The following is a 25,534-nucleotide window of genomic DNA, read 5'->3' on the forward strand; positions in this document are numbered from 1 at the left end:
ATTAACACTAATCCCAGTAATATATAGGGGCTCCGAAATTAACATGAATTCCAGCAATATTCAGGGGCCCTGAGATTAACACTAATCCCAGTAATATACAGGGGCCCTGAGATTAACACTAATCCCAGTAATATACATGGGCCCTGAAATTAACACAAATCCAGTAATATACATGGGCCGTGAAATTAACACAAATCCAGTAATATACAGGGGCCCTGAAATTAACACAAATCCAGTAATATACAGGGGCCCTGAAATTAACACTAATCCCAGTAATATACAGGGGCCCTGAGATTAACACTAATCCCAGTAATATATAGGGGATCTGAGTTTAACATGAATTCCAGTAATATTCAGGGGCCCTGAGATTAACACTAATCCCAGTAATATACAGGGGCCCTGAGATTAGCACTAATCCCAGTAATATACAGGGGCCCTGAAATTAACACTAATCCCAGTAATATATAGGGGCTCCGAAATTAACACTAATCCCAGTAATATATAGGGGCTCCGAAATTAACATGAATTCCAGCAATATTCAGGGGCCCTGAGATTAACACTAATCCCAGTAATATACAGGGACCCTGAAATTAACACTAATCCCAGTAATATACAGGGGCCCTGAAATTAACACTAATCCCAGTAATATACAGGGGCCCTGAAATTAACACTAATCCCAGTAATATACAGGGACCCTGAAATTAACACTAATCCCAGTAATATACAGGGGCTCTGAAATTAACACTAATCCCAGTAATATATAGGGGCTCTGAAATTAACACTAATCCCAGTAATATACAGGGACCCTGAAATTAACACTAATCCCAGTAATATACAGGGGCTCTGAAATTAACACTAATCCCAGATATATATGGGGGCTCTGAAATTAACACTAATCCCACTAATATACAGGGGCTCTGAGATTAACACTAATCCCAGTAATATACAGGGACCCTGAGATTAACACTAATCCCAGTAATATACAAGGACCCTGAAATTAACACTAATCCCAGTAATATACAGGGGCCCTGAGATTAATACTAATCCCAGTAATATACAGGGGCTCTGAAATTAACACTAATCCCCAGTAATATACAGGGGCCCTGAGATTAGCACTAATCCCAGTAATATACAGGGTCCCTGAGATTAACACTAATCCCAGTAATATACAGGGGCTCTGAAATTAACACTAATCCCCAGTAATATACAGGGGCCCTGAGATTAACACTAATCCCAGTAATATACAGGGGCCCTGAGATTAGCACTAATCCCAGTAATATACAGGGGCCCTGAGATTAACACTAATCCCAGTAATATACAGGGGCCCTGAGATTAACACTAATCCCAGTAATATACAGGGGCCCTGAGATTAGCACTAATCCCAGTAATATACAGGGGCCCTGAAATTAACACTAATCCCAGTAATATTCAGGGGCCCTGAAATTAACACTAATCCCAGTAATATACAGGGGCCCTGAGATTAACACTAATCCCAGTAATATACAGGGGCCCTGAAATTAACACTAATCCCAGTAATATACAGGGACCCTGAGATTAACACTAATCCCAGTAATATACAGGGGCCCTGAGATTAACACTAATCCCAGTAATATACAGGGGCCCTGAGATTAGCACTAATCCCAGTAATATACAGGGGCCCTGAAATTAACACTAATCCCAGTAATATACAGGGGCCCTGAAATTAACACTAATCCCAGTAATATACAGGGGCCCTGAGATTAACACTAATCCCAGTAATATACAGGGACCCTGAGATTAACACTAATCCCAGTAATATACAGGGGCCCTGAGATTAGCACTAATCCCAGTAATATACAGGGGCCCTGAGATTAGCACTAATCCCAGTAATATACAGGGACCCTCAAATTAACACTAATCCCAGTAATATACAGGGGCCCTGAGATTAGCACTAATCCCAGTAATATACAGGGACCCTGAGATTAATTCTTATCCCAGTAGTATACAGGGACCCTGAAATTAACACTAATCCCAGTAATATATAGGGGCTCCGAAATTAACATGAATTCCAGCAATATTCAGGGGCCCTGAGATTAACACTAATCCCAGTAATATACAGGGGTTCCGAAATTAACATGAATTCCAGCAATATTCAGGGGCCCTGAGATTAACACTAATCCCAGTAATTTACAGGGGCCCTGAGATTAACACTAATCCCAGTAATATACATGGGCCCTGAAATTAACACAAATCCAGTAATATACATGGGCCGTGAAATTAACACAAATCCAGTAATATACAGGGGCCCTGAAATTAACACAAATCCAGTAATATACAGGGGCCCTGAAATTAACACTAATCCCAGTAATATACAGGGGCCCTGAGATTAACACTAATCCCAGTAATATATAGGGGATCTGAGTTTAACATGAATTCCAGTAATATTCAGGGGCCCTGAGATTAACACTAATCCCAGTAATATACAGGGGCCCTGAGATTAGCACTAATCCCAGTAATATACAGGGGCCCTGAAATTAACACTAATCCCAGTAATATATAGGGGCTCCGAAATTAACACTAATCCCAGTAATATATAGGGGCTCCGAAATTAACATGAATTCCAGCAATATTCAGGGGCCCTGAGATTAACACTAATCCCAGTAATATACAGGGACCCTGAAATTAACACTAATCCCAGTAATATACAGGGGCCCTGAAATTAACACTAATCCCAGTAATATACAGGGGCCCTGAAATTAACACTAATCCCAGTAATATACAGGGACCCTGAAATTAACACTAATCCCAGTAATATACAGGGGCTCTGAAATTAACACTAATCCCAGTAATATATAGGGGCTCTGAAATTAACACTAATCCCAGTAATATACAGGGACCCTGAAATTAACACTAATCCCAGTAATATACAGGGGCTCTGAAATTAACACTAATCCCAGTAATATATAGGGGCTCTGAAATTAACACTAATCCCAGTAATATACAGGGACCCTGAAATTAACACTAATCCCAGTAATATACAGGGGCTCTGAAATTAACACTAATCCCAGATATATATGGGGGCTCTGAAATTAACACTAATCCCACTAATATACAGGGGCTCTGAGATTAACACTAATCCCAGTAATATACAGGGACCCTGAGATTAACACTAATCCCAGTAATATACAAGGACCCTGAAATTAACACTAATCCCAGTAATATACAGGGGCCCTGAGATTAATACTAATCCCAGTAATATACAGGGGCTCTGAAATTAACACTAATCCCCAGTAATATACAGGGGCCCTGAGATTAGCACTAATCCCAGTAATATACAGGGTCCCTGAGATTAACACTAATCCCAGTAATATACAGGGGCTCTGAAATTAACACTAATCCCCAGTAATATACAGGGGCCCTGAGATTAACACTAATCCCAGTAATATACAGGGGCCCTGAGATTAACACTAATCCCAGTAATATACAGGGGCCCTGAGATTAACACTAATCCCAGTCATAAAGATACATCCTGAACTATTCCCTAATCCCAATCACCGGCTGTCAGGATCATTTAACAATATGAAGGTGACATACCGTGGGTTGTGAGGGTTATTGGAGTCCCACCACTGGCAGGGAATTCCCTTCCTAGTTTTACTGACAAGTCCTCGGTACGTTGTCCCATTTCCATTGTAACAGTCTGTGAAGTGACAAGACTCAGCGTAAATCGTTATTCCTGCCACCATTCCGGAACAATTAGTGGCCGATATTATCAGTGCAGCTGCCGGTGAGGAGACTGTCCCGTATCAGGAAATCCCAGGCAGCACGGTCAGTGTGTGAGGGAGCCAGTGGGAGCCACATTTCCTAATATCAGCTCTTTCTACTCTATTTTCCTCCAGAATGTCCCCAGTGATCTAGTGGGTAAACAAGTTATGCAGATGTGCATCCCATGTCTACCATACTTGTTAATTTCTGCCTGGGATACAGCAGAGAGCCTACACTTGGCTACAGTGCCCTACATGAAGGAAAGGGGAGAATCGGGCACAATTTCCACTGAGTGACTTATTTTTTTAAATTCATTCTTGAAATGTGGGTACTGTTGGAAAGGCCGTCACTTACTACCTGTCCCTAGTTGCTCTGACAACTGAATGGCTTGCTAGGCCACTTCAGAGGGCAGTTAAGATTCAACTATGTTGGTGTGGGACTGGAGTCACAGACCGGGGAAGGACGGCAGGTTCCCTTCCCTAAAAGGACATTAGTGAACCAGTTGGGTCTTCATAACAATCCGACAGCTTCATGCTCACTTTTACTGATACCAGCTCTTTATCTCCATATTATACTTTTACACTGAATTCAAATTCTCATGGTGGGATTTGAATTTACATTCTCTGGATTATTAGTCCAGGTCTCTGGATTATTAAACAAAAGCAAAATACTGCAGATGCTGGAAATCTGAAATAAAAACAGAAAATGCTGGAAATACTCTGGGGCCAGGGTGGGAAAGAATGGTAAAAAGACAAAATTAAAGGTTCTTTATCTGAATGCGCGCAGCATTCGTAATAAGATAGATGAATTGACGGCACAAATAGAAACAAATGGGTATGATCTCGTGGCCATTACAGAGGCGTGGTTGCAAGGTGACCAAGATTGGGAGCTAAATATTCAGGGTTATTTAACATTTCGGAAGGATAGGAAAAAAGGTAAAGGTGGTGGGGTAGCTCTGTTAATAAAGGATGAAATTGGTATAATAGTGAGAAATGATCTTGGCTCAGAAGATCAAGATGTCGAGTCAATTTGGGTGGAGGTAAGAAATAGCAAGGGAAAGAAATCACTGGTGGGAGTAGTATATAGGCCCCCTAACAGTAGCTACACTGTAGGGCAAAATATAAATCAGGAAATAAGGGGGGCTTGTAAAAAAGGTAATGCAATAATCATGGGCGATTTTAACTTTCACATAGATTGGACAAATCAAATTGGCAAAAATAGCGCTGAGGAGGAGTTCATAGAGTGTATTAGGGACTGTTTCTTAGACCAATACGTCGGGGAACCAACCAGGGAACAGGCCATTTTGGATCTGGTAATGGGTAACGAAACAGGATTAATTAATGATCCAAAGTAAAGGATCCCTTGGGAAGCAGTGATCATAACATGATAGAATTTCACATCCAGTTTGAGAGCGAGGATCTTGGGTCTGAAACTACTGTATTAAACTTAAATAAGGGCAATTATAAAGGAATGAGGGCGGAATTGGCTAAAGTGGACTGGGTAAACAGATTAGATGGTAAGATGGTGGATAAGCCGTGGTAAATATTTAAAATTTATTTTATGACTCGCAACAAAAATATATCCCTGTGAGGAGGAAAGACTCCACAAAAAGGGTGAACCGACCATGGCTAACTAAGGAAGTCAAGGATGGTATCAGGTTAAAAGAAAAAGCATATAACATGGCAAAGATTACTGGTAAGCCCGAAGATTGGGAAAACTTTAAAAACCAGCAAAGGATGACTGAAAGAATAATAAAGAGGGAGAAAATAAATTATGACAGTAAACTAGCAAGAAATATAAAAACTGATAGTAAAAGCTTCTACAAGTATATAAAAAGGAAGAGGGTAGCTAAAATAAACATTGGTCCCTTAGAGGATGAGACTGGGAAATAATAATGGAAAACAAGGAAATGGCAGGGGAATTGAACAGATATTTTGTATCTGTCTTCACAGTAGAAGACACTAATAACATACATAATAATAGTAGAAAATCAAGGGGCAAAGGGGAGGGAGGAACTAAGAAAAAGTACTAGGTAAACTAATGGGTCTAAAGGCTGACAAGTCCCCTGAACCTGATGGATTGCATCCAAGGGTCTTAATGGAAGTGGCTACAGAGATAGTGGATGCATTGGTTGTAATCTTCCAGAATTCACTAGATTCTGGAAAGGTCCCAGCAGATTGGAAAACCACAAGCATAACACCCCTATTCAAGAAGGGAATGAGACAGAAAGCAGGTAACTATAGGCCAGTTAGCCTAACATCTGTCATTGGGAAAATGCTAGAATCCATTATTAAGGAAGTAGTAGCAGGACATTTGGAGACTCATAATACAATCAAGGAGAGTCAACATGGTTTTATGGAGGGGAAATCGTGTCTGACAAATTTATTAGAGTTCTTTGAGGAAGAAATGGGCAGGGTGGATAAAGGGGAACCAATGGATGCAGTATATTTGGATTTCCAAAAGGCATTCGATAAGGTGCCACATAAAAGATTACTGTACAAGATAAGAGCTCATGGTGTTGGGGGTAATATACTGGCATGGATAGAGGATTGGCTAACTAACAGAACACAAAGAGTCGGGATAAAAGGGTCATTTTCAAAATGGCAATCTGTAACTAGTGGGGTACCGCAGGGATCAGTGCTGGGGCCTCAACTATTACAATATATATCAGTGACTTGGATGAAAGAACAGAGTGTCTTGTGGCTAAATTTGCTGATGATACAAAGATAGGTGGAAAAGCAAGTTGCGATGAGGGCACAGGAATATAATGTGGGAAAACGTGAGGTCATCTCCACTTTGGGAGGAAAAATAAAAAAGCAAAATATTATTTGAATGGAGAAATACTACAAAATGCTGCGGTACAGAGGGATCTGGGTGTCCTCGTACATGAAACACAAAAAGTCAACATACAAGTACAACAGGTAATCCAGAAGGCAAACGGAATATTGGCCTTTATTTCTAGGGGGATGGAGTATAAAAGCAGGGAAGTCATGCTACAACTGCTGGTGAGACCACACCTGGAGTGCTGCGTACAGTTCTGGTGCCCTTATTTAAGGAAGGACATACTTGCATTGGAGGCAGTTCAGAGAAGGTTCACTAGGTTGATTCCGGGTATGGAAGGGTTGTCTTATGAGGAAAGATTGAACAGGTTGGGTCTATACTCATTGGAGTTTAGAAGAATGAGAGGAGATCTTATTGAAACATACAAGATTCTGAGGGAACTCGATAGGGTCGATGCTGAGAGGATGTTACCCCTCATGGGGGAATCTAAAATTAGGGGCATAGTCTCAGAATAAGGGACCACCCGTTTAAGACGGAAATGAGGAGGAATTTCTTCTCCCAGAGGGTCATGAATCTTTGGAATTCTTTACCCCAAAAAGCTGTGGAGGTTGAGTCATTGAACACATTCAAGGCTGAGTTAGACAAATTTTTGATCAGCAAGGGAGTCAAAGGATATGGGGAAAGGGCGGGAAAGTGTAGTTGAGGTAAAAATCAGATCAGCCATGATCTCACTAAATAGTGGAGCAGGCCCGAGGGGGCCGAATGGCCTGCTCCTAGGTCTTATGGTCTTATGGTCTTACTCAGCAGGTCGGGCAGCATTTGTGGAGAGAGAAACAGAGTTAAAGTTTCAGGTCGATGACCTTTCATCAGAACTGGAAGAAGTTAGAGATATAATTGTTTATAAGCAAATACAGAGCCGGGGGGGGGGGGGGGAAAGGTGGGGAGGGGGGGGGTGGGGGGGGAGAACAAAAGGGAAGGTCTCTGATAGGGTGGAGGGCAGGACTGATACAATGACAAAAGGGATAATAGTGTAAAGCAAGAGAGGGTGGTAATGGCTTAAATAAAGAAACAAAAGATGGGTTTAGAGGAGCTGTAACTGGTTCTAGCTGAACCATTACCAGCACCTGCCGTCTGAGAAAATGGGAGCAGTGGTTATGGTCTGAAGTTGTTGAAATCAACGTTGAGGCCGGAAGGCTGTAAAGTGCCTAATCAAAAGGTCATAGAATCATAGAAAGGTTATAGCACAGAAGGAGGCCATTCGCCCATCGAGTCAGCGCCGGCTCTATGTAAGAGCAATCCAGCTAGTCCCACTCCCCCGCCCTATCCCCGTAGCCCTGCAAATTTTTTTCTTTCAGGTACTTATCCAGTTCCCTTTACAACGACCCTCGGGCAGTGCATTCCAGATCACAACCACTCGATGTGTAAAAAAGTTTTTCCTCATGTCACCTTTGGTTCTTTTGCCAATCACCTTAAATCTATGTCCTCTGGTTCTTGACACTTCCGCCAATGGGAACAGTTTCTCTCTATCTACTCTATCTAGACCCTTCATGATTTTGAATACCTCTATCAAATCTCCTCACAACCTTCTCTGTTCCAAGGAGATCAATCCCAGCTTCTCCAGTCTATCCATGTAACTAAAGTCCCTCATCCCTGGAATCATTCCAGTAAATCTCTTCTGTGCGGTGCCCAGAACTGGACACAATTCTCCAGTTGTGGCCGAACCAGTGTTTTATAAAGGTTCATCATGACATCCTTGCTTTTCTACTCTATGCCTCTATTTATAAGGCCCAGGATCCCCGTATGCTTTTTTAACTGCTTTCTCAACCTGCCCTGCCACTTCCAACAATTTGTGCACATATACCCCCAGATTTCTCTGTTCCTGTACCCCTTTTAGAGTTGTGCCCTCTAGTTTATATTGCCTTTCCTCGTTCTTCCTATCGAAATGTATCACTTCGTATTTTTCTGCGTTAAATTTCATCTGCCACGTGTCCGCCCATGCCACCAGCCTGTCTATATCCTCTTGAAGTCTATCACTATCCTCCTCACTGTTTACTACACTTCCAAGTTTTGTGTCATCTGCAAATTTGTGCCCTGTCAAGTCCAAGTCATTAATTGATGATGTGTTGTTCCTTGAGTTTGCATTGAGCTTCACTAGAACAGTAAAGGAGGCTGAGGACAGAGTGTTCAGAGTGGGAGTGGGATGGAGAATGAAAGTGGTAAGCGACTGGAAGCTCAGGGTCACGCTCGCAGACTGAACGTAGGTGTTCAGCAAAGCGATCACCCAATCTGTGTTTGATCTCCCCAGTGTAGAGGAGACCGCGTCGTGAGCAGTGAATACAGTATACTAAGTTGGAAGAAGTACAAGTAAATCGCTGTTTCACCAGGCCTTGGACGGTGGGAAGGGAGGAGGTGAAAGGGCAGGTGTTGCATCTCCTACGCTCGCACGGGCAGGTGCAGTGGGGAAGAGAGGGGGTGTTGGGGGTGATGGAAGAGTGGACCAGGGTGTCGCGGAGGGAACGGTCCCTTTGGAATGCTGAAAGGGGAGGGCAGGGGAAGATGTGTTTGGTGGTGGGATTGAGCAGAAGGTGGCGGAGGGTAAACTATTAAATCTCTAACTTCTTCCAGTTCTGATGAAAGGTCTTCGATCTAAAACTTTAACTCTGTTTCTCTCTCCACAGATGCTGCCTGACCTGCTGAGTGTTTCCACATTTTCTGTTTTTATCTCTGGATTAGTAGTCCAGTAACATAACTGCTACACTACTGTACCCACCTTCTGCTGGAAAGGGAGCATTTGTGGACATTGGGCGAGGTCTGAATTGGCCTTAACTGTGAAGTCCCACATGGTGAATAGCCCACAAAGGCTCAATGCCTGTCCGATCACACACCCACACACCCAACCACACACCCACCCTGTTGGATAAACCCTTCAGTGCTATTAGCATGCTCAGTTCATGTTACCTTCAGGTTCAATATCATCTTCGCAGCGTTTGAGCTGCAGACAAAACGCAGTCCGGACTCTGGGATCTGATGTGAAACACCAAGGGGCTTCTGACCCATCGGGATTCCGGCAGTAATTCTCCTGCAGCCCCCTGCAACAACAGATGAGATACTGGGCTAGAGTTTCCACACGTAGTCTATTAATGGACTATAAATGGAGTCCACAGACCCCTGCATGACATAAATGTGCAACAAAGAGGAGCAGTCAGTGCGAACAGTGCCACAGAGCGGCAGTTAATGAGTTTCACAGCAAACACTGACATAAAGGGCAGATAACAGATTTAGCAGTAAACATTGCTACAGAGAGGGGGCTCATGGGTATAATAAAGAGTCTTTTCTTACATTAAAACACTGACTACTCCCTAAAAGTACTTCATTGGCTGTGAAGTGCTTTAGAATGTCCTGAGGATGTGAAAGGCCCCATATAAATGCAACTTCTTTTTGCCACAGAGAGGCAGCTAATAGCCCGGAACACACTTGAACAGCAATATTGGTGACGATTTCCATAAATTGGACCGTTGCGCTCCCCAGTCCTCCAGTGGTGAATTTACACCACAGTTTTCTGGAGAACTGATCAGAACATGCCAGAGTGAGCATTGTGGTGAATGGGGAACAACACAGCTGATGGATTAGTCTTAGTAATTGAATTATGGTTAAAAGATTTAACAGCAAGGTTCCTTGATAACTTTAAGTAAACTTATCAGTGACCTCAGTTTTCAGGCAAAGAAATATCGAGCAGCTAACGGGTACAGAGAAGGGGGCCGACGGGTACAGAGAGGGGCTAATGGAAGGGACCAGATATTCTGTTTTAGTGCTGTTGGTTGAGGGATAAATAATAATGAAAGTGCTGTGTTGGGCCTCGGGGACACTCCATTAAGCGCCCTGAACTCAGAGGCGAGAGTGCTACCACTGAGCCACGGCTGACACAAGCCCTGCGATAAATCTCGTGCAGGCAGTTTCTGTATAAAGCATCCGACGGTCAGGCTGGGTCGATTAACAGGCACAATTAATGTTTTTTTTGGTGCTGTGCCACGCAGGGCCTGGGAAGCAGTGGTGGGCGCCCAGTGCGGGGGACACACAGCAGGCTATCTGTTTAGGCCGGTGTACTACAAGAATAAACCATCCCCAGCAGCTCTGTATTACATGAATTAATCCTTTCCTTTAAAATAAACAAAGAACTTGCATTAATATGGCACCTTTCACGACCTCAGGTCGTCCCAAAGTATTTTGGGTTTTATAAATAGAAGCACATACCAGAATAAAGAATGAATTATATATTTGTATAGAACATCAGTTAGGCTGCAGTGAGGTCATTTTGGACACCCTATTATTTAAGATTTGATAGAAGTGTTCAAAATTCTGAGTGGTTTTGATGGAATAAATAAGGAGAAACTGTTTCCACTGGCAGGAGGGTCGGTAATCAGAGGACACAGATTTAAGGTAATTGGCAAAAGAACCAGGGGGAGCTGAGGAGAATTTTTTTTACGCAGCGAGTTGTTCTGATCTGGAATGCGCTGCCTGAATGGAAGCAGATTCAATAATAACTTTCAAAAGGGAATTGGATAAATACTTGAAGGGGAAAAAATTGTAGGGCTAAGGGGAATGAGCAGGGGAGTGGGACTGATTGGACAGCTCTTTAGGCACAATGGGCCGAATGGCCTCCTTCTGTGCTATATGATTCTATTACAGAAAGGACACAAAAGGATATATATAATTGTTAATTGTTGGCATTTGCACATTATTAACAAATCTAATACGTTAAAGACCTTCCCCTTTATTCCCTCCCCCACCCCCCATTCTTTTCCCTGGCTCTGTATTTGCTAAAAACTGTTCATCTCTAACATCTTCCAGCTCGGTGAAAGGTCATCGACCTGAAACACTAACTCTGTTTCTCTCTCTCTCCACAGATGCTGCCTGACCTGCTGAGTGTTTCCAGCATTTGTTTCAGATTTCCAGCACAGTATTTTGCTTTTGTAATATGTTAAGGAACACGGCTGCTTTAAGCCATGTGCCATTATTGACTGCAATTAACACCGGTTTACGATATTTCAAGCCCTGCGTTGTTCCGTACTTGCATTGATAGTTTTCTGGTGTGAACTCGTGTGCGTGCGGAGATTGCACGTCCCAACGCTGACAGCGGGTTCCGGACGTGGTTTGGTTTACTGTCCCTCTGTATCCAACCCCACGATGTTTGAAACATTTTTTGGTAATCTCCACATCTTTCAGCTTGTGTCGCCCTCCTTTTTTTAAATAAAAAAAACACAAAACAAAAAATTAAACGTGAGCAAAGATTGTTCAGTTATTCCCAAACAAGACCGGTTTCTGATTTCCAGCACCTGCTGTATTTTTGTTTTATTGTTTAATTCATTGCCCCTTCCGTTCCTACATTACAACAATGACTACACTTCAAAAGTACTTCATTGGCTGTGAAGTGGTTTGGAACGGGCTGCGGTCGTGGAAAGTGCTAAATAAATGCAACTTCTTCCTTTCTTGTTCCGGGAATGCCCCCTCCCCCCCTTTGAAGAAGTTCTGCTCCTCTCTTCGACGTGATTTCCCCTTGTCTCTTTTACCCTGATCACCTGCGTTTCTGCCTCTTTTCTTTTCTTGTGTTTGATCGTGAATTTGTCAAGGCTCCTCTTTCTCACCACCTGACTCCAGCTTCCATTCGTTCCACGTGTTTCCGGCTCAAATCTCACCCTTCCCGTTTCCGGGATCACCGATATCTCCGTGAAATTCATCATTCCTATAACCACAGCTCTCATCACTTCGCAAGGTCCACCCTCTCCGTCATTGGCTGTCGGACACACACTCTCCACCTCTCTCCTCAGCATCACCGACTCACTTTTTCCCACCTGGCTTCCTATTCCATTCTCCCAGTTTCTCCGTCCCCATCACATCTGCTCTGATGATACCACCTTCTACACCAGAATGTCCAAAATGTCCTCCTTTTTCCTTAGCTGAGAATTCTGCTCCGCCGTGATCGACAGGACTCTCGACCAAGTCCGTCCCATTTCACATGCTTCTGCCCTCACTCCTTCTCCCCCCCACCCCGGCCAATAAACATGAGAGGGACTTCCTTGTCCTCACCTTCCACCTCACTATATCATCTTCTGCCATTTGTGCCATCTACACCATGATCCCACCACCAAACACATCTTCCTCTCCCCTCCCCTCTCTGCTTCCCTCCGTGACACCCTGGTTCACTCTTCCATCATCCCTACTTCTCCTGGTACCTCTGGATGCAGGCAGGGGAGATGCAACACCTGCCCATTCACCTCTTCCCAATCCATTGACCTGGGCCCCACCACTCCTTCCAGGTGAGACAGCAATGTACTTATACTTCCTCCAACCTTGTCTCACTGTATCTGCTGCTCACAGTGCGATCTCCTCTACACTGGGGAGACCAAACACAGATTAGGTGACTGCTTTGCCAAACACCTCTGTCCTGCCCGCAAATGCAACCCTGAGCTCCCCGTCGCACCACACGGCCTCGCCCCTCCCTATCTCCGTAACCTCCTCCAGCTCTACAACCCCCTAAGATCTCTGCGCTCCTCCAATTCTGGCCTCTTGCGCATCCCCGATTTTCATCGCTCCACCATTGGCGGCCATGCCTTCAGCTGCCTAGGCCCTAAGCTCTGGAATTTCCCTCCCTGATCCTCTCTGCATCTCTACCTCTTCACCTTTAAGACACTCCTTAAACGTTCTTTGACCAAGCTTTTGGTCACTTATCCTAATATCTCCTTATGTGGCTCGGTGTCAAATTTTGTTTGATAATCGTTCATGTGAAGCACTTGGGATGTTTTACCAGGATAAAGGCGCTATATAAATGCAAGTTGTTGTTGTTATCCCATTCCCACTCTGACCTCTGTGACTTTGACCTTCTCCACTGTTCCAATGAAGCTCAGGGCAAGCTCGAGAAACAGCCCCTCACCTTTTAATCGGCACTTTGCAGCCCTCTGGCCTTCATATTGACTAACAATTTCAGACCTTAACTATAGCTCCCACTTTCTTTCCAGCAGTGCTGGCAATACAGAATGGGTGTGTCAACATTTCCAGGGATGGGGATTTCGAGAACAGGTCGCTGTATGAGGTGGCGTCTCCTGCTGAACAGTGTGTTGGTGGGGCCGTCTGCGCCCTTGATACAAACAGCATAATTGTTAAAAATGATAAAAGATGCCCCAATGCCCCACTGGCCAAGGGCATCGCCCAGTGTAGTACTGAGCCACGCAGACAAGAAGGTGCAGATTCATCATCTGTTCTCGGCTCAAGTTAGCTGGTCTCAGATCGGGCAGCAATTGGAGAGATCACTCAGGGGTTTCCACCTAGTGGCTAGCCAGGAACTCCCGCTGGAAAGTGTGAGGACTGGTTCGAACTTGCCTGGTTCGAGCTTGCCTGCGATGGTTATATAGCCAGTCCGAGACTCACTGTCTAAACTTATATATCAAGAACAGTTGCTTGGATGAGGTAGAGAAGGGCTGCCATTGTGTGTGCCCCCATATCCCAACGAGAGTCAGCACCTCCAGGGGACCAAGCTGAAATATTTGCCAAAGAAGAATTCTAAAAGAAAGGTGCAATTCCTAGTGTGAGTTCCACTTACTGCATGTCTGTATGTTGCAGTATTCACGCTCCACAGTGAGGTCAGTGGTGTAACACCAGGGCCGGAGTGAGCCATCGGGATTGCGACAGTAATTATCATCCAGGTTCTTCTCAGGGTACCTTGATTCATCAGAAAGGAGAGGAACCATAACAGGTATTAGCAACTAAACTAGTAACAACCACGTCCAATCTGCCCCACAAAGAGATTCCTTATCTTAATCCTTATGCGAGAAACATGAGCTGCGATGACACAATGGGTTAGCACACTGGCCCTTTACTTCGATTTGAGTCCAGCCCAGACTGATGGGGTGAAAGTCTATTCTGTAGACCTTCCCTAGGGACTGCACCTTGACTGGTGGGAAGGTGAGCGTGCTCCCAGCACTCAGAGCCATGCTGGCAGGAGTATAACTCCTGGTAGGGCCACTCAAGTGAGACAGGTGGAAAGGGAGGAGCCAGGCTAAAAGCATTCCTCCTGGTAGGGGGTCGTGAGTCAGGCTAACAGCCTATCCAGGTAAAAATGCCTCTCCTTACAGAAACAACCCAGACAGAAGATACAAACTGTTACTGTATTATCCGCGATCTGCTAGATGTAAGGCAAGATGATACTCCGAACGGAGTCGAATATCTTCCTCTGGACAAACAGCAGTGGAAGAAATGGGTTGTCTCCTGTGTCACTGGACACAGGAGACTCTAACTAACTATTGTGTAGGGCTGATTCTCCAAGGGGAGCACATTCCTCTCTAATGGACGGGCGGTAGTCCAGTGGTTTCCCGATATCTGCAGCCAGTGGGCGAGGCTCCCCATGTGATTCAATGCATCCTTTGATAACAGCATCCATGTGTCTCAGTGACAATTGTGTACTTCTTGCTTTGAACAGTGAGATTGTAGTCACGTACTTCTCTGGCTGGTATTTATGTATGTGAGGAGAACTGAGGTCCCAGCGTTGACACTCTCTCCCACTCTCTGTGTGATCCACAAATCCAGAGTAATCCTCACCATTGCACAACACACAAACATCTGGGCAAAAAAAACAGAAACACACTGTGTCAGACATTTAATCAGCAGATTCCCTGTGAACCGATTAGTTGATAAATGATCGTGACTCCCTCCCCCCCATCTCACCAGGAAATGCCGATAAATTCTATTGCTCATTATTGAAGGTCGCGCTTTCCTGTTTGCTCTTTACTGCCCCCCTCAACCACCTGTCCCCTTCACTGGCCAACAGGGAGCAGCTATCTTAAATCAGGGCGCTGCAGTGACCAAACTATCAGTGATCTGGTTTTCTGGCCTCGGTTCACCACCTCCCATTGAGATAAGGGACTGACCATGTGAATGAATCCATGTCATTCCAACACTCTGTCACACAGTGCCAACAAACACCAATGTTGTGGCCCACGTGTGGCATCATGTCACTGTAATGGTCGGTCAGACTTGAAGTGCCAGGAAAAGAAAACATTTTCTTCTTATTCTTTTCAGGAATAAAAGTCCTGCTTTATAAAGATTGCCTCTGTGATTCATTTATTTGCAGGAAATCAGTTGCTTTCCAGCAGTTGACCTGATCGTCAGGTTCCATGTGTGTGGCACCTGTGCTGCCAAGTCGGTGTGAGGCGTGAGCGTGTAGTTTGGCAGTAATGAGATGTTGAAGGACTTTGGTATTGTTGTGGTTGGCCATCTACTGACGGTGTTCTATAAATAACCGGTACACACTATAAAGCAGTAATCGATTACCAAAGCTGGGGGAGAAGTGTTATTTGTTTAAGTTGTTCTATGCTGATTGGTTATAACCATAGAATCAAACAGCACAGAAGGAGGCCTTTCAGCCCATCATGCCTGTGAAAGAGCTATCCAATTAGTTCCATTCCCCTGCTCTTTCCCCATAGCCCTGCAATTTTTTTCTTTTCAAGTATTTTTCCAATTCCCTTTTGAATGTTATTATTGAATCTGCTTCCACCGCTCTTTCAGGCAGTGAATTCCAGATCATCACAACTCGCTGCGTAAAAAAAATTCTCCTCATCTCCCCTCTGGTTCTTTTGTCAATTATCTTAAATCTGTGTCCTCTGGTTACCGACCCTCCTGCCAGTGGAAACAGTTTTTCCTTATTTACTCTATCAAATCCCATCATAATTTTAAACGCCTCTATTAAATCTCCCCTTAACCTTCTCTGCCCTAAGGAGAACAACCCCAGCTTCTCCAGTCTCTCCACATAATCTGGTATCATTCTAGTAAACCTCCTCTGCACCCTCTCCAAGGCCTTGACATCCTTCTTAAGTGCGGAGCCCAGAATTGGACACAATACTCCAGCTGAGGCCTAACTAGTGATTTATAAAGATGTAGTTGTAAATTTATGGCAAAAACAAACTGCTGAGTAAAGGGCACTTTTAAAGTAACTGGATTATTAATAATTCTGTGTGTCTTAATTTTGTTCTGACGTTTCCCACAGGATCGTGAATCAATGACACGAAAACTAAACTTTAAAAAGAGATCATGGCTGCAATCTTTGGATATATTAAAGTATTTAATGAAAATGTCAAACTATGGATAGCTTATATCAAGAACTTTGCCTCAGTGAATGATGTTCTGGAGGTGAGAAGGAGAAATCGTGGATTTCTGTAGCACCTTTCATGGCCTCAGGACACCTCAGAGCACTTTACAGACTATTAAGTACTTTTGAAGTGTAGTCACTGTTGTAATGTAGGAAATGTGACAGCCAATTTGCACACAGCAAGCTCCCACAAACAGCAATGTGATAATGACTGGATAATTTGTTTTAGTGAAGTTAGTTGAGGGATAAATATTGTCCAGCACACCAAGGAGAAATCCAGTGACCTTCTTCAAATCATGCCATGGATCTTTTACATCCACCTGAGAGGGCAGACAGGGCCTTCAGTTAAATGTCTTATCTGAAAGACGGCATCTCTGACAGTGCAGCACTCCCTCAGTAGTGCACTGGCGTGATAGCCTAGATTATGTGCTCAAGTCTCTGGAGGTTGGGGGGGGGGGGGGCGTGAACCCACAACTTCCAGACATCAGAGACAAGAGTGCTACCCACTGAGCCATGGCTGACACAAGGCAAATATCTGTTTTACTGAGTGTTGAGGGAGGGAAGATCTAAGGCCTTTTACCTCCTACAACGTCTGACTTTCTGGCTGGTAAAATTGTGAAGGAATATGACAGTGCTCCAAGATCATTTTAATCCCTCAGGTCAGTTCACCGCATCGAATGCTTGGCCTCATCCCTAACTCCACTGTGCACTCTACCTGAACTCAAACAGCATTGGGCACAGATACAAGTGCTGAGTTGGGCCTGCGGGGACACTCCATTAAGCGCCCTGACTGCTATGCGGAACGATTTACCATGGTCACATCTTATGATGCCGCACTCCTCCAGCCGAGTGTTCCAGTCCGTGGTGTAACACCAGGGGCCATTCTGATCGTTGTCAGGGTTGCGGCAGTAATTCAAATCCAGCCCTTTCTCTGGGAATTGACTTGGTGAGTTTCTGTCGAGAGCAAAGCCCAGTCAATCATCAGCCTGATTCTATAAGCACACAGCTTGAAACAGCAGAGGCGATGTGATGCTGTCTCAGGAAACTCTGCACTTTTAACTCCCCCTTCCCCACCATCCCCATTTATGTATCTCCACCCTCTCCCCTTGGAGAATGGTGTGAAGTAGTGGAAGGCTTCGTAGGCTGATTAACAGTCCGACAGGCCGTGACACGGCCGTAACCATCTTTATACTGGCCGATAGGGGGGTTACTCCTATATGGTGGGAGGGTTTTCTAGGCTCCCACAACCCATACGATGGGGGGGGGCCACCCACACCCACACCCACTGGACATGAGTATCCCGCTTGATGACAACCCAGAATTCAGAGCAGGAGCTCCGGTCTCCACTTGCCGAGACTGTCTGGAATGGGGTTTGAACCCTGCATCTTCTGATTCAGGATGTGGGAATGCTACCACTGAGCCAAAGGCTCACTTTTCACCCCCACCCCCCCACCATGATATTGGAAATTCGATTGCGCTATGGGTGCAACGCACACTACCTAATAAAGCTGACGGTAGGACCACGGCAAATTGGTCATCCAGCCTTTTTGGTCCAGTACCATTGAGCTGCAGGCCCAGAGGCAATCGTTTGCAGGGGTGCAGCAAGATTGGCCAGTTGGGACCTTGGCTGAGGGCCCATGGTGAGTCAGGAAAGAGGGGAGGAGGCAATCGGGAGGGGGGCGAGTGGTGGCTATCAAGGGCTCACAGTTTCCTACAACTCCTGCTCCTTCTGGCTCCACATTAAGGTGATTTTTTTAAAACAAACCATTTTGGTGGCTGTCCCTTTAAGGCCCCCTGGTTAGGCCCCATGCAGACCTGGTAAGTCTGACTGGATCAGGCCCGACTTCTGCTGCGTTCAGGGCAAATCAATTGGGTCCTAAAACAGACATTAGGCCCATTATTAACATATTCAAGGTGCTTGTTGCCGCCAAGGAGGCCTCTGCAGTGCCCATACCAATGTGGCGTTGGATTCTGTTCGGACGTGAGGATAGAGAACTGGCTGAAGGCCAGGGAGGGGTGGTGGGGGTGTCCATGGACTGCTGCCTCAGTGTCCTCTGGATACGTTCATTGGGTGCCCATGAGAAGGTGGAAGGACCTGCCCCGAGACCCCTGCGGACCAGAGGGTCTGCTCAAGTTCCAGGACCAGGCCAAAGGTGAAGCAGGCAAGTCTTCAATCTTTGTTACATCCTATGAATCTAAAGGCCTCAGGACTTTGAGGAAAGCAGCAGCTAGAAAGCTCCAGTACAAGGGCAGGCATCACTCCCTCCCCAGTACTCAGGCCCAAGACCCAGGCGGGTGCCTGCGGCGTGCCTGAGGCATGCAGATATTCCGGGACATGTGCACCTACTACCTCCCAGAATAGCTCTTAGGCACCCACTGGTGCCCATACAGAATGGTCTCCCCTCATTAGCCCACCCCTTCTGATAGAACAACCCACTGAACCACCCTCCCACCACATGCCTCAATCCCAGGAATCTCTCCTGAACCCTTTGCACTTTCCTCCTCCATGCCCTTCCCTGGTAACCTGGGTGAAAAAGCTTTCTCCTGAATTTCCCTCCGCATGATGCCCCGGAGTTTGCCAGCTCACCCACTGTCTTTATTTGAACTGGTTAATAGAACAGAATGTTTTCCAACATCAAAATCATTCACATCACTCTGCACCAGGAGCTAAAGGGAATGGGCGGAGAGCTCCCGACAAGCACCTCTACCTGTGTTCATGAGGCACGTTAGAACTCCAATGCTGGCAAGTCTTCCCACTCTTGGTCCTGGAGATACTTCCCCTGTATGTGACTCCCTTGTTCATAATGCATTCTCGCATATAATCTGCAAACACAATATGAGATACTATCAGAGGGCAGAAAGAGGCACAGGCCAGCGTGAAGTAGACACATTAATTAGCTACAAGCAGTAATACTGTTCTCCGAGATAAGTACCGGTCATTACTCGATTAGGAACAGCCACTACAATGGAATCCCAGTCTCGTGTGCATTGTATTAACAGGGAAGGGCCTGGAGAGGGGTGCTTTCTGATCAACGTACTCCCCTAATGTCTATGTGAGAACTGTTTATACTAGTGCACTCACACTGGTGTATGAAACACACAGAGAGGTAGAATGGGGTTTACACTGGTGTATGGATACACACAGAGGGATATAATGGGGTTTGACACCGGTGTATGGATACACTCAGATGGATATAATGGGGCTCACACCGGTATACGGAAACACACAGAGGGATAATGGGGCTCACACCAGTGTATGGATACACACAGATGGATATAATGGGGCTCACACCAGTATATGGAAACACACAGAGGGATAATGGGGCTCACACCGGTGTACGGTTACATACAGAGGGATATAATGGGTTTTGACACCGGTGTATGGATACACACAGAGGGATATAAGAACATAAGAAATAGGAGCAGGAGTAGGCCAATCGGCCCCTCGAGCCTGCTCCGCCATTCAATAAGATCATGGCTGATCTGATCCTAACCTCAAATCTAAATTCATGTCCAATTTCCTGCCCGCTCCCCGTAACCCCTAATTCCCTTTACTTCTAGGAAACTGTCTATTTCTGTTTTAAATTTATTCAATGATGTAGCTTCCACAGCTTCCTGGGGCAGCAAATTCCACAGACCTACTACCCTCTGAGTGAAGAAGTTTCTCCTCATCTCAGTTTTGAAAGAGCAGCCCCTTATTCTAAGATTATGCCCCCTAGTTCTAGTTCCACCCGATCAAGCCCCTTCACAATCTTATATGTTTCAATAAGATCACCTCTCATTCTTCTGAACTCCAATGAGTAGAGTCCCAATCTACTCAACCTCTCCTCATATGTCCGCCCCCTCATCCCCGGGATTAACCGAGTGAACCTTCTTTGTACTGCCTCGAGAGCTAGTATGTCTTTTCTTAAGTATGGAGACCAAAACTGTATGCAGTATTCCAGGTGCGGTCTCACCAATACCTTATATAACTGCAGCAATACCTCCCTGTTTTTATATTCTATCCCTCTAGCAATAAAAGCCAACATTCCGTTGGCCTTCTTGATCACCTGCTGCACCTGCATACTAACTTTTTGATTTTCTTGCACTAGGACCCCCAGATCCCTTTGTACTGCAGTACTTTCCAGTTTCTCGCCATTAAGACAATAACTTGCTCTCTGATTTTTCCTGCCAAAGTGCATAACCTCACATTTTCCAATATTGTATTGCATCTGCCAAATCTCCGCCCACTCACCCAGCCTGTCTAAATCCCCCTGTAGGTTTTTTATGTCCTCCTCACTCTCCACTTTCCCTCCCATCTTTGTATCATCTGCAAACTTTGATATGTTACACTCGGTCCCCTCCTCCAAATCGTTAATATAGATTGTAAAGAGTTGGGGACCCAGCACCGACCTCTGCGGAACACCACTGGCTACTGGTTGCCAGTCCGAGAATGAACCATTTATCCCAACTCTCTGCTTCCTGTTAGATAACCAATCCTCCATCCATGCCAGAATATTACCCCCAATCCAGTGATTCTTTATCTTGAGCAATAATCTTTTATGTGGCACCTTGTCGAATGCCTTCTGGAAGTCTAAATACACTACGTCCACTGGTTCCCCTTTATCCACCCTGTACGTTATGTCCTCAAAGAACTCAAGCAAATTTGTCAGACATGACTTCCCCTTCGTAAAGCCATGCTGACTTTGTCCTATTAAATAATGTTTATCCAAATGCTCTGCTACTGTCTCCTTAATAATAGACTCCAAAATTTTACCCACCACAGATGTTAGGCTAACTGGTCTATAATTTCCAGCCTTCTGCCTACTACCCTTTTTAAATAAGGGTGTTACATTAGCAGTTTTCCAATCTGCCGGGACCTTTGCCGAGTCCAGAGAATTTTGGAAAATTATTACCAATGCATCCACAATCCCTACTGCCACTTCCCTCAAGACCCTCGGATGTAAGCCATCAGGTCCAGGGGATTTATCCGCCTTGAGTCCCATTATTTTACTGAGTACCAATTCCTTAGTGATTTTAATCGTATTTAGCACCTCCCCCCCTAGAGCCCCCTGTTTGTCCAGTGTTGGGATATTCTTAGTGTCCTCTACCGCAAAGACTGAAACAAAATATTTGTTCAGCATTTTTGCCATCTCCATGTTTCCCACCATTAATTTCCCGGTCTCATCCTCTAAGGGACCTATGTTTGCCTTAGCCACCCTTTTTCTTTTCATATAACTGTGGAAACTCTTGCTATCTGCTTTTATATTTTTTGCTAATTTATTTTCATAATCTATCTTCCCTTTCTTAATCAATCCTTTTGTTACTTTTTGCTGTCTTCTGAAGACTTCCCAATCTTCTATCCTCCCACTAAGTTTGGCTACCTTATATGTCCTTGTTTTTAGTCGGATACTATCCTTAATTTCTTTACTTAGCCACGGATGGCTGTCATTTCTTTTGCACCCTTTTTTCCTCAGTGGAATATTTTTTTTTTGAAAGTTGTAAAATAACTCCTTGAATGAACACCACTGCTCATGTACCGTCTTACCCTTTAATCTATTTTCCCAGTCCACTTTAATCAATTCCGCTCTCATAATATCATAGTCTCCTTTATTCAAGCTCAGTACGCTTGTTTGAGAACCAACCTTCTCACCCTCTAATTGGATATGGAATGTAACCACATTATGGTCACTCATTCCAAGGGGATCCTTAACTTGGACATTATTAATTAATCCTGGCTCATTACACAGGACCAGGTCCAAGGTTGCTTGCCCCCTTGTAGGATCAGTTACATACTGCTCAAGAAATCCATCCCTAATACACTCAATTAACACTTCCTCAAGGCTGCCCTGCCCAACTTGATTTGTCCAGTTAATATGATGGTTAAAATCCCCCATAATTATAGCTGTTCCCTTATTACATGCCCCGACTATTTCCTGATTAATACTTCTTCCAGTAGAGTTGCAACTATTAGGAGGCCTATATATTACGCCCACGAGTGTTTTTTGCCCCTTATTATTCCTTATCTCTACCCAAACTGTTTCATTATCCTGATCCTTTGTCCCAATATCATTTCTCTGTATTACAGTGATTCCTTCCCTTATTAACATAGCCACCCCACCTCCCCTTCCTTCCTGCCTGTCCTTCCTGATTGTTAAATACCCTGGCATATTTAATGGGGCTCACACCGGTGTATGGATACACAGAGAGAGATATAATGGGTTCACACCGGTGTATGGATACACACAGAGGGATATAATGGGGCTCACACTGGTGTATGGATACACAGAGAGGGATATAATGGGTTCACACTGGTGTATGGATACATACAGAGGGATATAATGGGGTTTGACACTGGTGTATGGATACACACAGAGGGATAAAATGGGGTTTGACACCGGTGTATGGATACACAGAGAGAGATATAATGGGTTCACACCGGTGTATGGATACACACAGAGGGATATAATGGGGCTCACACTGGTGTATGGATACACAGAGAGGGATATAATGGGTTCACACCAGTGTATGGATACACAGAGAGGGATATAATGGGGCTCACACCGGTGTATGAATACACACAGAGGGTGTGATTGGGCACAGTAATGTGTTCCTGCTTCCTCAGGTCTCTCATACTCCTACCTCTCCCTGCTTTTGCTAAGTTCCCAGCACTGCAATCCTCAGGTTTTCTGGAAATGAAAGTTTGGTTGTGGTGGGAAGTCAGGCTGTGGGCAGTGTCCACGGAGACGTACCTTTCTTTTCATACAAATCGACGTGATTGTGCCTGTACCGCTCTGTGCCTAGTGCATGACTGGTCCAGTCCAGTAACTGACATTGTTTGCTCTGCAGGTTGTAGTTGAAAGCTCTAAATGGGGAAAAGAGAAATTTAAGGAGGTGCCATTTCAGGTTGTTTCCACCATCATAAGAGGCTCATACCACACAGCTCAGTATTTACTGCTTTAGGTCAGTTTTTCTTTAATTTTGTAAACTGTTTACTATGAGGTAAAATTAAACAGAGTATCGAGCCTCGGGCTCCAGCACCTGAAGTGTTGTGCTATTTACTGGGGCTGGGGCTGGGGTTGGATACATCGCTGAGCCATCATTCAATGAAAATCCTTAAATTAACCCAAGGAAATTTTCTTCTCATTCATTTTATATTCTGAAATCTTTCTTCTGTTTTCTCCTTAAAAGTTTGTTCTCCCCTTCTCCTGCAGTTACTCAGGACCAGGAGCACAGTGCCAGCAGCATCCTGATACTTCACTCAGCTGCCCAGTCATCATGTGTGATTGGGACTCTGCACAGAGGGCCAGCAAGACACTCACAGCCCACATGGTCCTATGCTCACCTGATGTCCCCACAGTCACATCACGTCCACACACTCACACTCACACCACACACACACACACACACACACGCTGACTGGCACATAACTGACTCTCTGTAACAGCAAAGACTGGCCATAAATGGGGGTGCAGACAGAGTGTAATCTAGTGGGCGGGAACCATTCCTCCAACTGTCTTTGGAGCCAGCATCTATTGCATCTGTCAGAAATAGGTGGAAGCTCCATTAGTGTAGTCAAATGGCGACAGAGATACCATTTCCTGACATCTGACAGCAAGTCCAACCCATGCCGAGGAACATGGCATCCAGGGTTGCGAAGGACTGACAGGTCGGGTGGAAGCTCATGTAAAGGCCACTGAATGGAAAGGTAAGTGTTTTTAGGCCACCTCTAATTTTATTAAATTTTCTTTTCTGCTGGCCTCTCCAGAGCCTTTGTGCCAGTTATCTTTCATTATTACTATTATTCCCCCAGAAACATTACCAGCAAAGGGTTTATGAATGGGAACCCTCTGAGCTGAAGTATTTGGAAGAGGAGGATGCCGGGCAGATCAGGCTGCCCAAGAGGTGTTCCGTACCCTCCCACTGGCAATCGCACACCCACATCTCCAGAGGCAGGTGAGATTACCTCACGTCAGCAGACATATTGCTGGTGGGGTTTCCTGTTATATAGAAGCTGTACAAGCACACCCCTGATGGTGTCACTACAACATGAACAACATAACAACATAAGAAATAGCAGCAGGAGTAGGCCATGTGGCCCCTTGAACCTGATCCACCATTCAATGGCTGATCTTCGACCTCAACTCCACTTTCCTACCTGATCCCCATGTTCCTTGATTCCCCTAGAGTCCAAAAATCTATCCATCTCAGCCTTGAATATATTCAATGACTCAGCATCCACAGCCCTCTGGGGTAGAGAATTCCAAAGATTCACAACCCTCTGAGTGAAGAAATTCCTTCTCATCTCAGTCTTGAATGGCCAACCCCTTTTCCTGCAACTATGCCCCCCAGTTCTAGACTCTCCAGCCAGGGGAAGCAATCTCTCAGCATCTACCCTGTCAAGTCCCCTCGTAACCTTATATGTTTCAATGAGATCACTTCTCATTCTTCTAAACTCCAGGGAGTATAGGCCCATTCTACTGAACCTCGCCTCATAGGACAACCCTCTCATCCCAGGATTTAATCTAGTGAACCTTCGTTGCACTACTTCAAAGGCAAGTATATCCTTCTTTAGATAAGGAGACCAAAACTGTACACAGAACTCCAGGTGAGGTCTCACCAAAGCCCTGTACAATTGTAGTAAGACTTCCTTATTCTTGTACTCCAACCCCCTTGCAATAAAGGCCAACATGCCATTTGCTTTCCTAATTGCCTGCTGTACCTGCATACTAACTTTTTGTGTTTCTTGTACGAGGACACCCAAGTCTCTCTGATCACCAACATTTAATAGTTTCTGACCATTTAAAAAATATTCTGTCTTTTTCTATTCTTCCTACCAAAGTGAATAACCTCACATTTCCCCACATTATACTCCATCTGCCACCTTCTTGCCCACTC

The 25,534-nt window shown here is 44.8% G+C and overlaps 1 protein-coding gene across 1 annotated transcript in view; it reads right to left on the reverse strand.

Moving 5' to 3' along the window:
* mst1 (macrophage stimulating 1) overlaps positions 1–25,534 on the reverse strand; it is a 113,885-nt gene that overhangs the window by 33,147 nt on the left and 55,204 nt on the right. Inside the window, exons 3-10 of the mRNA XM_067999009.1 lie at positions 23,389–23,501; positions 19,366–19,480; positions 17,469–17,611; positions 15,012–15,132; positions 14,117–14,235; positions 11,591–11,759; positions 9,481–9,611; positions 3,574–3,676 (exon numbers count right to left, since the gene is read on the reverse strand). Of these exons, the coding sequence (XP_067855110.1) occupies positions 3,574–3,676; positions 9,481–9,611; positions 11,591–11,759; positions 14,117–14,235; positions 15,012–15,132; positions 17,469–17,611; positions 19,366–19,480; positions 23,389–23,501 (1,014 nt within the window). The remainder of the gene's footprint in view (positions 1–3,573; positions 3,677–9,480; positions 9,612–11,590; positions 11,760–14,116; positions 14,236–15,011; positions 15,133–17,468; positions 17,612–19,365; positions 19,481–23,388; positions 23,502–25,534) is intronic.

The sequence above is a fragment of the Heptranchias perlo genome, chromosome 17, assembly GCF_035084215.1.
Source record: "Heptranchias perlo isolate sHepPer1 chromosome 17, sHepPer1.hap1, whole genome shotgun sequence".
Classification (NCBI taxonomy): domain Eukaryota; kingdom Metazoa; phylum Chordata; class Chondrichthyes; order Hexanchiformes; family Hexanchidae; genus Heptranchias; species Heptranchias perlo.